We start from the raw sequence: 13,203 nt of genomic DNA on the forward strand, positions 1-13,203 counted from the left end.
GGGGCCAGTTTTTAGAAAAACCTTTTTTTCCATTCAATTAGAATTTTGCCCCAAATTGACGCGCAATTTTCATTCATCTTTAGCAAAAATATGGTGATAAAAAATATATTTGAAGATGGTAATCCCGTGGTACTGATGTTTTGAATGTCAATTTCAAGGTTCGAAATTCAATTTATGATAACAAGTTAGATGGCATTAGTGAACTTTATAAATAATAAAAAATGTCTACATTGTCACTTTCACAAACTTGGCTTGGTGGTTTAGCCATCTCTTTTTCACTTCTTTTTTTATCCCAACCACCAGGGATCAAACCTAGGCGGGTGCATGTTTTAGTAAATATTAAGTATATGTTTTGTGTATCTATTTCGTAATAATAAATCTTATTTTAAAAAGATCACAACATATTTGAAATAAAGTTACGCATTAAAAAATAACACACTTAAGGAACACTTAGTGTTTTTTTCCATAAAAAGACATAAAAAGATCGCAACATCTTATTTTAATAAATCTTTTTGTTGCAACACTTAGTGTTTTTTTTCCTATACTTTGAAAGTGTTTTTTTTTTCATACTTTGACCAACGATTAGTTGTATGTCAAGACTCCGAAATGTCAATATTTTATATAGAACTTAATATTTTTTTCTGCGTACTATAATGTAGGCTCAATACATCAAAGATACGTAAACGTTCGGATCATCGTTTTAGGGGTTTTAAGGTACCCGAAGTAAGTTACTTTACGTTTCGGAGTCCTGACACACAACTAATCATTGGCCAAAGTATGAAAAAAAAAAAACACTAAGTGTTGCAAAAAAAAAAAAAAAAAAGTTAACCAAATTTTTTTTTAACTGGTCGCTATAATACCAAAAAAAAAAAAAAAAAAAATTTGACGCATTATTTTACTGCATTAAAGGACTTAACCGCGCCGTTACGGTTAAGTCCTTTAACGTAGTAAAATACTGCGTTAAAGGTAGTTTTGTCTAAGTTTTTTTTGGGGGGTATTTTGGTCGGTTGTCTTTTTATGGGGTTATTTTGGTTCCGGACTCTCTTCCTCTATCGCTACAACCTTATAACAAGTATATATTTATCATGTATCATTGTAGGAGGGATAGGATTAGGAATGAAGATATCCGGGACAAGTTGGGAGTGACATTGGTGGAGGACAAGATGCGGGAAGAGAGACTGAGGTGGTTTGGGCATGTGAAGAGAGACACAGATGCCCCAGTGCGGAGGTGTGAGAGGTTGGCTATGGACGATTTCATGAGAGGTAGAGATAGGCCAAAGAAGTATTGGGAAGAAGTGATTAGACAGAACATGGCGTAGTTTCAGCTTACCGAGGACATGATCTTAGATAGGAGGTTGTGGAGGACCCAGATTAGGATAGAAGGATAAGAGGTAGTCTCGCTTTTTTTCTCGTCCTAGTAGTTGTAGTTTTTCTCATTCGTGTATTGTCATTTGATATCTGCTTATATTTGTTGGGTCTTGCACTTCGATTATATTATTTATCCTGCTCCTTTCTTTCCAGACTGCTTTATCATGACTTTCTCGCTTTAATTCTCGTTTTCATATTGTTTTGATATGCTTGGCCCTACCTGACCTTTTGTCTTGTTCTTTCTTGAGCCAAGGGTCTTTCGGAAACAACCTCCCTACCTTTCAAGGTGGGGGTAAGGTCTGCGTACACTCTACCCTCTCCAAACCCCACATTGTGGGATTCTACTGGGTATGTTGTTGTTGTTGTATCATTATTCTCAAAACTCACTTTAGCAATTAACTTTACGAACGTTTATATACCCCCTATTCTTATTCGCAGTTAAATTAATAGCCCCTTAAGTGATGATGTTACAAAGAAAGTGGTTGTACCCTCCTATAGGCGCGTGACAGACTAAACAAAAGTAAAAAACGAGTTAAGTTACACGTGGCATTTTCTTATAGGATATATTGAATTAATTACACTTAATTCTTAGTGGGACCTTTTTTTAAAAAAAAAAATTTCTTTTCTAGTGTTTTCCTTTTACCTTTTTTGTTTTTATCCCATTATCTTTCTTGGGGCATTTAATTATAGGTGACTAAAAAGTTTTAAAATTGAGTGGAGGTAACTCAAGTTTTTTTAATTGAGTAGAAGTGATAATATTTGGATTAGTGATTAAGGACTTTTGACGATATTCCAACTTGCCCAACAGTTTTGCCCTAAGCTTTACTTTTAACACTTTGCCCCCAAGTTTTATTTTTTACACTGTAGCCCAACTTAATAAAATCCTAATTACCTAAAATTAGTAGGGGAAAAAAATACCAAAAAACACACCAGCCCCACCTCCTCCCGCCACCCCCCCCCCCCCCCCCACCCATTTTTTTTTTTTTAAAGAAAAATTAATTTTTTGTTTTTGTTTTTTCACTAGCCCCCCTCCCCATCCCCCTCCCCCCCCCCAAATATATATATATTTTTTTGGTTTTACACCAGCCCCTCCCTCCTCATCCCACCCCTCACCCCCTATTTAAAAAGTTTTCAATTTTTTTTGTTTTTTTCTGACCAAAACTCCCCCCCTCCTCCCTCCTCCCACCCCTCACCCTCCTCCCTCCACCCTCGTGACCCAACACTCCATCACCTCCACCCTCCAAAAAAAAAAAAAAAAATTAATTTTGGTTTTAAAAAAAAGTAAGTTTTGAAAAGTTTATGTTTTTGGTTTTTTGCACTCCTCTAACATTTTTCCTAAAAAAAAAAAATTTTTTTGAAAAGAAGTTTTGATTTTTTTTCTTACTCCACCCACCTACCCCCAAATTTTTTTATTTTTTTTTTTAAAAGAAGTTTTTGTTTTTGATTTTTTGCACCACCCACTCACCCCATCCCCCCCCTCCCCCACACCAAAAAAAAAAAAATCTTGAAAAGAAGTTTTGAATTTTTTTTTGTTTCTCACCGACCCACTCACCTTGCCACCCCTTCCTCCTCCTCCTCTTTTGGCGTTGCTACATTCTTCTTTTATTTAGAAAAAAGTTGCTCGAGAAAAAAAATAAACTCACTCGATTTACGTAATTGTCGGACCGAATTTCATTCGTGTAGCACTGGGCATCACTTTATGGATTATTTCCGTTCATTTGGTAAGTAAAACAATGTTATTTTATTTCAATTATTCATCTGGGTATAACTGTTGATTTTCCAATAATTTACAATAGCAAGCATACGCTTGTTGCAACAAGTGCTAAAGATGTTGTATAAGAGCTCGAATTTATTCCAATAAATTATTGCTAGTTTTTGCAATAATTTATGCGCAAATGTTGCAACTTTTGTACTAATCTGTTGCAACAACTTCTAAAATGTGTATAAATAATTTAGCCTACTTGTTGCAATAACTGTGAAAAGCCGGACAACTTCTACTCTTTCCAACAACTCATCGACTTATCGCAACAAGTAGACTTCTTGTCAGAACAACCACATTAGTTTTTTGACATATTTTACAGCTGTTGGATGAAATAGAGACAACCGAAGTTGTCACCAGCAACTAAGTTATCAGTTGCAACAACTCACCTAAGCAATATGTTGGCTTGTTCAAATCACAAATGCATGTTCTGTTGTTAATAAATTGTTGAAAAATTTCCAACAAGTAATAATTATGTTGCAACAGCTCTGTAATATGTTGGGGTTTTTCTAACAAGTAACAGGACTTGTTGCAACAACTAGTTAGTTGTTGAACATATCACAACAAGCAGGAGGACTTGTTGAAACAACCATTTATCTGTTGGACTTTATTCAATAAGTGACAGGACTGGTTGCAATTAACAAATCTATTGCAAAAGAACTAAGTTACTTGTCAGGGGTTTGTCCAAAGTGACACGACTTGTTACAAAGACCTAGGTTGGTTTTTTGAATTTTTCCAACAAGCGGAATGACTTGTTGCTGAAACTAGGTAACTTGTTGTATTTTATCCAATAAGTAATATGTATTGTTCAACAACTATGTTACTTGGTGCAACAAATATTGCAATTGTTGTAACAGATACTGTAATTGTTGCAACAACTATGATATGATTCACCCATATTTAATGATCAACAAAGAGAATCAATGATATTTGGTGATAAACAAAGGAAATTAATTATATTTAGTGATCAATATATATATATATATATATATATACACACACACACACACACTTAATCAATTTGATGGTATTTTGAGTCATGACAGATGATCAACTAAGTTACTATGCACTAAATCGAGTGATCAATATAGTGATTTGATGTGAACTACTTAATTCACCCATATTTAGTGATGAACAAAAGAATTCAATGATATTTAGTGATTAATATATTTAATCAATTTGATGGTAATTTGAGTCAGGGCAGATGATCAACTAAGTCATTATGCACTAAATCGAGTGATCATTAGAGTAATTTGATATGAACTATTTGATTCACCCATATTTAGTCATAAACAAAGGAAATCAATGATATTTAGTGATCAATATATATATTTAATCAATTTGATGGTGTTTTGAGTCAAAAACAGATGATCAACTAAGTCACTATGCACTAAATCGGGTGATCATTAGAGTGATTTGATGTTAACTATTTGATTTACCCATATTTAGTGATAAACAAAGAAATCAATGATATTTAGTGATCAATATATATATACTTAATCAATTTGAAGGTATTTAGAGTCAGGACATATGATCAACTAAGTCATTATGCACTAAATCGGTAGATCATTAGAGTGATTTGATGTGAACTACTAGATTCACCCATATTTAATGATAAACAAAGGAAATCAATAATATTTACTGATCAATATATATACTTAATCAATTTGATGGTATTTTGAGTCAGGACAAATGATCAACTAAGTCACTATGTACTAAATCAAGTGATCATTAAAATGATTTGATATGAACTACTTGATTCACCCATATTTAGTGATAAACAAAAGAAATCACTGATATTTAGTGATCAATAGAGTGAATATTTTACAACAACTAAGTACATTGTTGCAACAGATGAGTAACTTGTTGCAACATTTGAGTCATTTGTTGCAACATGTTAGTAACTTGTTGCAAAAGCTTCAGCAACTGTTTGATTTGTTGGAATAGCTGAGCCATTTACTCAAAGCAACTCTTTGATTATTTCCAACAATTTACTCAGTTGTTTGGTTTTTACCGACAAGGTCAGGAATCTGTTGCAACAGATTACTCAGCTGTTGTAGCCATTTACTCAAAGCAACTCTTTGATTATTTCCAACAGTTATTTAATCTATTGCAACAGATGGAAAATCTGTCACAACATCTGCAACAACTGTTTGATTATTACCAATAGATTTGGAATCTGTTGCAACATATTTGGAATCTGTTGCAATAGATTTGTAACTTGTTTGAAATTACTGAACATAAGGAAGCTGTTGCAACAGGTGAGGAATCTGTTGCAACAAATTTTTGATTTTTTCCAACATGTGAGGAATCTGTTGCAACAACTTCCTTAATTATTGCAATGACTTTATGACTTGTTTGAAACTACTGAACATAATTTGAACAACTGAAATACATACTGAACATCTAATATATATATATATATATATATATATATATATATATATATATATATATATATATATATATATATATATATATATTGCATAATGTTCATCATTCACCATAATCCACCAAGAACATAAAATACAAACTTATAAATAATTGTTCGTCAGCCCTCCTTAAGGCTCCAAAAGTACAAATTAACAGTTGTGATATGTTCAACAACTAACTAACAAGTCCTGTTACTTGTTGGAAAAACCCCAACATGTTACAGAGCTGTTGCAACATATTTATTACTTGTTGAAAATTTTTCAGCAATTTGTTAACAACAAAACATACATTTTTTGATTTGAACAAGATCAACATATCACTTAGGTGAGTTGTTGCAACTAATCACTTAGTTGTTGGTGACAGTTTTGGTTGTCTCTGTTTCATCCAACAGCTGTATGTCTAAAAACTGATGTAGTTGTTGCAACAAGAAGTATACTTGTTGTGACAAGTCAGTGAGTTGTTGGAAATAGTAGAAGCTGTCCAACAGCTTTCACAGTTGTTACAACAAGTAGGCTAAATTATTTATACGCATTTTTATAGTTATTGCAACAGATTAGTACAGAAATTGCAACAACTGCATAAATTGTTGCAAAAACTACAACAGTTGTTGCAATAAATTCAAAAGCTCTTAGACAACATTTTTAGCACTTGTTGCAACAACTGTAACTGCTACTATATATTGTTGGAAAATCAGCAGCTATACCCAGATGAATAATTGAAATAAAATAATATTGTCTTACTTACCAAATGAGTGGAAATAACCCATGAAGTAATGCTCAGTGCTACACGAATGAAATTCAGTCCAAAAATTACATAAATCGGGTGAGTTTTTTTTTTCTTGAGCAACTTTTTTCTAAAAAAAGAAAAAGAAAGCAACAGTAGCAAAAGAGAAGGAGAAGGAGGGGGAGGGGGTGGCGGGGTGGATGGATGGAGTAAGAAACAAAAAAAAAAAAAATTCAAAACTTCTTTTCAAGATTTTTTTTGGGGTGGGGGGTGAGTGGGTGGGTGGTGCAAAAGATCAATTTTTTTTGGGTGGGTGGAATAAGAAATTAAAAAAAAAAAAAAAAACAATTCCTCCACCCTCACAACCTCATTACCAAATCAGACTACTCAAAATCAAACCGTTCCTAATAGTTTACCTAATGGAATGACATATGCTAACATGTTGAAACCGAACCTAGCAACACCTATACCTACCATACCCCTCAAACTTGTGACTTTCTTAAATGGAGAACCACATGTTGAATGGAATTCAAAATAAGTAAAGCAACTTATTTTGAAGGATAATCTTCAGTATGCAGTTTTAGGTAAATTTGCATATGACATAATAAACATTAAGGCCCTTAGAACTACTATTCCAGACCAATGTGGAATCAAGGGCACATGTGAAATAGGCCTTATTGAAGATATTTGATGAGGTTGTCACTTTTGGAAGACTATGTTAAAATACTGGCTACACCTGCTTATTACATTAAATTGGATACAAAATATTGCCAAATGAGACCCATGATTTTGGAACCCTTGGTTAAACCCAGTGAGGAGACCTCTATTGCAGTCGCATGGATAAGCTTTCCTCCAAATTTTTTTGCTAAAGAGGCGGTGTTCTCCTTGGCATCTGTAGTTGGAAAACCATTAGTGGTGGATCTAGCTACTACAAATAAAACAAGGCCATTTTTTGCTAAGGTGAAAGTGGAGATTGATTTAATGGTAACACATCCTCAGAGAATACATATTTCAGAAAGAGATGAGAAAACAGGGAAAATAATGGCAAAATGGGTTCAAATCAATTATGACTTTCTTCCTAAGTACTGCAAACATTGTAAATTGCAAGGTCATAATGAAATAGAGTGTAGAGCATTGCATCCAGAATTGGAGAAACAGTATAGAGAATCATTCAGACAGGATAACAAAAAAGAAGACAAGTCCAAGGAAACAAATGCAAAGCAAAAAGAATTGCATATAGGGGGAGAACAGGAGGTTATAATCAGGCCAAGCAGGAGTGGAAGCAAAGAAGGAAAAACAAATACATCAAGGATTCTAGTGGAGTCATATTAAGAGAAATAAGGGATGAGGGAGAATCACAAAAGGACAAGAATGAGGTTGAAACTCACAATACCTTTGATCTCTTGAGAAATAAGGAAGGTGATGAGCATGAAGAGGAGATTGTAGAACCTGCAACTGAAAAGATAGATGATCAGCAGATGGCTACACAAGTAAATCAAGGGGATGGAGAAAAGAGCACACAAGCTATAGAAGAGGAGTAACAAAAAGAGTCAGTTCAAATACATAGTCCAGGAAGGAGTAATAATTCAAAGTCACAGAAGAAGGCTAATTCAATGCAATCATCAAGCAAAAGTAACAACAAAGGACAAAGGAAGAGGAAGAGGAAGTCAGTATAGCAAACAACATAGGTTCTCAGAAGATACGACCAACAGAGAAAGTAATAAATAGTCCAAAGGAAATCAATGATCAGAAAGGGAATCTGTAACCAGAAGAAAATGAGGAGCAAGAGCAACAAGCCAACAGTCCTGCACAATCTTCAGCAACAAGCATACAACATGGGGATGACAGTACAAACAAAGCAAGTAATAGTAATAAGACCATCAAAAAGGGGGTGGATAAGGGAGAATGTACAGCTTTGGAGGTTATAAATACTCAGCATGATACCAGATTATTTAAACCAAGGTGTTCAGGGGGAAAGGATCTTGATATTCATTTAATTGATCAAAACTTTCAAGCAGTGGCTAGAGCAGGAGATATTTCCCCCCAAACAGATGGATAAAGCAATGGGGAGAGGGAAGAAGAAGCAAATCAGAGACAACAGTGTACCACCAAGTGGTGGAGTTCAAACTAGAAGGGCTTTGCAGAAAACTAATGTTACCTTATGAATGCAATCATTTGGAATATTAAATCTGTGAACACCATGGAGGCTTTTACAAGATTAAGGAAGATGCATCAGAAATATCAGTATGGCTTCTTTGGTTTATTAGAACCTTTTCAAGATGCTGACAAGATAGAAGAGTACAGAAGGAAGAAAGGGCTACAACATGCCTTTGTTAATTGTTTTAACAAGATTTGGGCTATTGTGGAAGATATGTTTGAAGTGACAATCTTGGTGGATCATCCACAAAAGTTAACTCTCAAATTAAGGTATCAAGGGAATATGGATAAGATGGTTGTTATTTTGGTATATGCAAAGTGTACTCAGATTGAAAGATTAGAACTGTGGGAATCTTTGGAGGATTTGTCTGTTACAACTCAATTGCCATGGATGATAGGTGGGGATTTTAATGTCATCATATCTGAGGAAGAAAAGTATGGAGGCTTACCTGTCACCATTCATGAAGTACAGGACTTCAAAACTTACATTCAAAACTGTTCAGTTGTTGATTTGGGATTTAAAGGGGGTAAATATACATGGTGGAATGGTCAAAGTGGAGATGATTGCATTTTTAAGAGATTAGACAGATGCTTAGAGAATTAGGCTTTGCAAGAAAAGTATTTTGGATTGGAGGTGTCTCATTTAATCAGAAATGGATTTGATCATGCACCTCTTCTAATTTCTTATTCAGGAGAAACTGAAGTTGTCAAAAAACCTTTTAAGTTTCTCAATTTATGGGCTAAGCATGATACATTTGTGAACACAGTAAAGGAACATTGGAAGGCAGATTTCATGGCCAATCCTTTCAATTTGTTCCATTACAAGATGAAAAAGGTAAAGGATGCTCTAACAAGGTAGAGTAAAGACACTTTTGGGAACATCTTTCAGGAGATTGAAACCTTGGAGGATGTGATCAAATTGCGTGAAATTCAGTTTGATCTTCAACCTACTCCTACTAACAGGGAAAGATTGCACAAAGTTCAAGCTAATCTGAACAGGTATTTTCACTTAGAGGAAGAATTTTGGAAACAAAAAGCAGGGATGCAATGGTTTAGAGATGGAGAAAAAAGCACTGCTTTTTCCATGCTTATGTGCAAGGTAGAAGAAAGAGACTGCATTTAAAAAGAATTCTGGACCAGAATGGGAATTGGATAGAATCCCAGGAGGATTTATCACAGGAAGAAATCAGATTCTTTTCAAAGCAATTTACTAAGGAAGAAGATCCAACAGATTTTGAAATATTAGATCATGTTCCTCAGATGATTAATGCTGACCAAAATAATTTTATGAAGGGATTGCCAATTGAGGAAGAAGTCAAGAATGTGGTCTTTAGTCTAAATAGAGAAAGTACTGCTGGACCAGATGGATTTACTGGGGTTTTCTATTAGGCTTGTTGGGAAATCATAAAGGAAGATGTTACTAACATGGATAAAGCTTTTTTTAGTGGAGCTGAGTTACCTAGATTTATTACTCATACTAATTTAGTCTTGTTGCCTAAGAAGGATATCATCAATACCTTCTCAGACATGAGACCAATTAGTCTGAGCAATTTTAGTAATAAGATAATCTCAAGACTGATTTATGAAAGAATGGTGGAGGGTTTAGCAGACATAGTTTCTCTAAACCAAGCAGGTTTTGTCAGAGGAAGAAGCATAGTGAAGAATGTCCTACTTACTCAGGAAATTATTTCAGATATCAGACTGAGGACAAAATCTGTTAATGTAATCATTAAACTAGATATGGCTAAGGTCTATGACAGGGTTTCATGGATTTTCCTAATCAAAGTTCTAAGAAAGCTTTGTTTTTCAGAATTTTTGATAGATATGATTTTCAGGCTTGTTAGCAAAAAGAATTGGTATTCAATGCTTATTAATGGACAACAACAGGGTTTCTTTCAATCCTCCAGAGGTATTAAACAAGGGGACCCCCTATCTCCTACTTTGTTCATTTTAACTGCAGAGGTGTTGTCTAGAAACCTTGATGCTCTACATCATATTCCTCAATTTAAAGGTTATGGCGTGCCTAAATGGAGTCCTAGGGTGAATCATCTAGCTTATGCTGATGACATGATTATTTTCTCTTCAGCAGAGGCATTTTCTTTATAACTTATTATGGAGATTTTGAAGAAATATGAGAAAGCATCAGGGCAAAAGATCAACAGGGAGAAAAGTGCAGTCTATATGCATAAAAATGTGCCTGGTGATGTGAGCATTACTGTTGAAATTGTAACAGGTATTGGGAGAAAAGATTTTCCTTTCACCTACTTAGGTTGCCCTATTTATCATAGTAGGAGAAAGAAAGATTTTTTCACACAAATTCTGATGAAAATAATGAATAGACAGAGTTGAAAAGGGAAACTGTTATCTTTTAGAGTTAGAGCTATTCTTATTAAGCATGTACTTCAAAGCATGCCAATTTATATTTTGTCGTGGGATTAATCCTCCTATAGGTGTAATTAGACAGATGCATAAAATATTTGCTCAATTTTTTTGGAGCAATACAGTAGAAGGAAAAAGTAGACATTGGGCTTCTAGGAATCATCTTTGTTTACCATTAATGGAAGGAGGGATAGGGTTCAGATCTCTGCATGATGTGTCTATTGCTTTATTCTATAAATTATGGTGGAATTCAGGACACAACCATCACTTTGGAGTGCCTTTATGATCAATAAGTATTGTAGAAAAGAAAGCCCAGTGACTAGACAATGGAAATATAGTTCTCAGACTTGGAAGAATTTGCTACAAGCTAGAGATCTTATAGAGCATCACATTTGGTGGCAAGTAGGCATGGCAAATTCTCAATTATGGTTTGATAACTGGACAGGAATGGGTGCTTTGTACTATTCTGCAGAAGGGTTTGATGAGAATGTTCAAATGTGTCAGATGTGGGGGAACATGGACATTGGAACTTGGAAAAATTAAATGAATTGTTACTTGATGATATTGTACACCATATTTGAAACAATATCAGACCTCCAAGGTTAGATAGAAGTATGGACAGGCAATGGTGGATATTGGATACTAAAGGAGAATTTACAGTAAAGTCAACATAGGAGTATATCAGACTGAGAGGGTCAACTATCGATGTATATAAGCATATATGGATTAAAGGGTTGCCTTTCAAGATCTCTTTTTTCCTATGGAGGTGTTGGAAATATAAGATACCTTTGGATGATCTTTTGAAGAAAATGCACTACAACATGGCATCAAGATGTTGGTGTTGTTTCAGTCCACAAGAAGAAACAATCCAACATTTGTTTGCCACATCTTATGCAGCTAATAGGACTTGGTCCTATTTTTCTTCTATTGCAGGTTTAAGCATTGATGGTTTACCTTTACAATAAAGAATTGCAAAGTGATGGACTACACCAGTTAAGGGGAGAGTGAAGATGATTTACAAGGCTATTCCAAAATATCATTATTTGGGAACTATGGAAGAAAAAGGAACGCATTAAGCATGGAGGGAAAAGATCGGTTACTGGAGAGTCATATACCTAGTTTTTGCAACTATACAAAGGCTGGTGATAGTCAGAAATCCTTCAATCACACAAGTGCCACACAGGTGGGAAGATTTGATGCAAATGCTAGAAGAAGGAAGGAACAGGCTGAAAGTTACAAAGGTTACATGAAACTTTCCACCATCCGGATGGTTGTTGTGTAATACAAATGGAGCCTCTAAAGGTAATCCAGGTAGGAGTGCTTATGGGTTTTGTTTGAGGAATACATCTGGGAATTTAGTATATGCCAAAGCTATATATATACATAGCCATTACTACAAATATAGATGCTGAGGTAATGGCAATTTTAGATGCTCTGAGATATTGTAAAACTGCAGGAATGGATCACATCATAGTGCAAACTGACTCTGAAATGATTTATAAGATTACGAGGAAGGTTGGAAACCACCATGGGGAATAGTTAACTGGATTGAAGAGATTATGGAGTTAAGAAGTGATATGACTGTCTCCTTCAGCCACATTTTGAGAGAAGGAAATAAACTAGCTGATGCTTTGGCTAACCAGGCTTTGGATGATGTATCTTTTCAGTGTCATAATTTTCAGGAGTTAACATCAATGTGTAGAAAGATTCTCAATAGTGATAAGACTCAGATTCCTTACTCGAGGATAAGGACTACAAAATAATGGAGAAAGCTGATGAAATAAAGAAGGTTAGGTTGGGAAGCTGGAGAAAGGACAAGGGGAGAAAGTCTATCATCAAGTTCAAATCCATATGGAGGAGAACTTGGTGGTATTTTTGTAACGACCCGTTTGGTCGTTTAGCACTTTTATGCCTAATATCTCTAAAACACCCTTTTTGTGGTCTAATTTTGGTATCTATAGCTTGCGATAACCGGTGATTCGGTTATTTAATTGACAAGAATTTTAGACCCCGTATTTTATACGTCGAGTGATTCGCGAAAGAATCAACGTGAGATGAGAAACCTCGGATTTACTTAGTATAAAAATGTTATTGGAGATTAGGAATTACTTAAGTGTGGTGTTAAGTAAAAATTGGTGACAATAATAAGCCAACAAGAGCCTCGACATCCAAGGTAAAAAGGATGACTCAAGTCATCTAAAATAAGGCAAATGGAAGACATACAAGTGTGAAATTAAATGTTGATTCATCCACTACATTTTCAACATATTGTGGACAATTAAAATTGGAAGAAACTTACATGTTACATTCGGCCATAGGGCTGAAAATTTTGAGGAGAAAAAGTTGAAGCATACAATTGAATATTTGAGCATCCACTACTTTAT

General features: G+C 34.8%; 1 protein-coding gene across 1 annotated transcript; it reads left to right on the plus strand.

The window, feature by feature from the left end:
• Nucleotides 1-8,483: 8,483 nt before the first annotated feature.
• On the plus strand, nucleotides 8,484-9,829 carry LOC132063809 (uncharacterized). Its single transcript, XM_059456537.1, has 4 exons — nucleotides 8,484-8,967; nucleotides 9,133-9,275; nucleotides 9,330-9,539; nucleotides 9,581-9,829. Exons 1-4 carry the CDS (start codon nucleotides 8,484-8,486, stop codon nucleotides 9,827-9,829), a joined length of 1,086 nt encoding a protein of 361 aa, XP_059312520.1.
• The last annotated feature ends 3,374 nt before the right edge of the window (nucleotides 9,830-13,203 follow it).

This window comes from Lycium ferocissimum, chromosome 1 (assembly GCF_029784015.1).
Source record: "Lycium ferocissimum isolate CSIRO_LF1 chromosome 1, AGI_CSIRO_Lferr_CH_V1, whole genome shotgun sequence".
NCBI lineage: Eukaryota > Viridiplantae > Streptophyta > Magnoliopsida > Solanales > Solanaceae > Lycium > Lycium ferocissimum.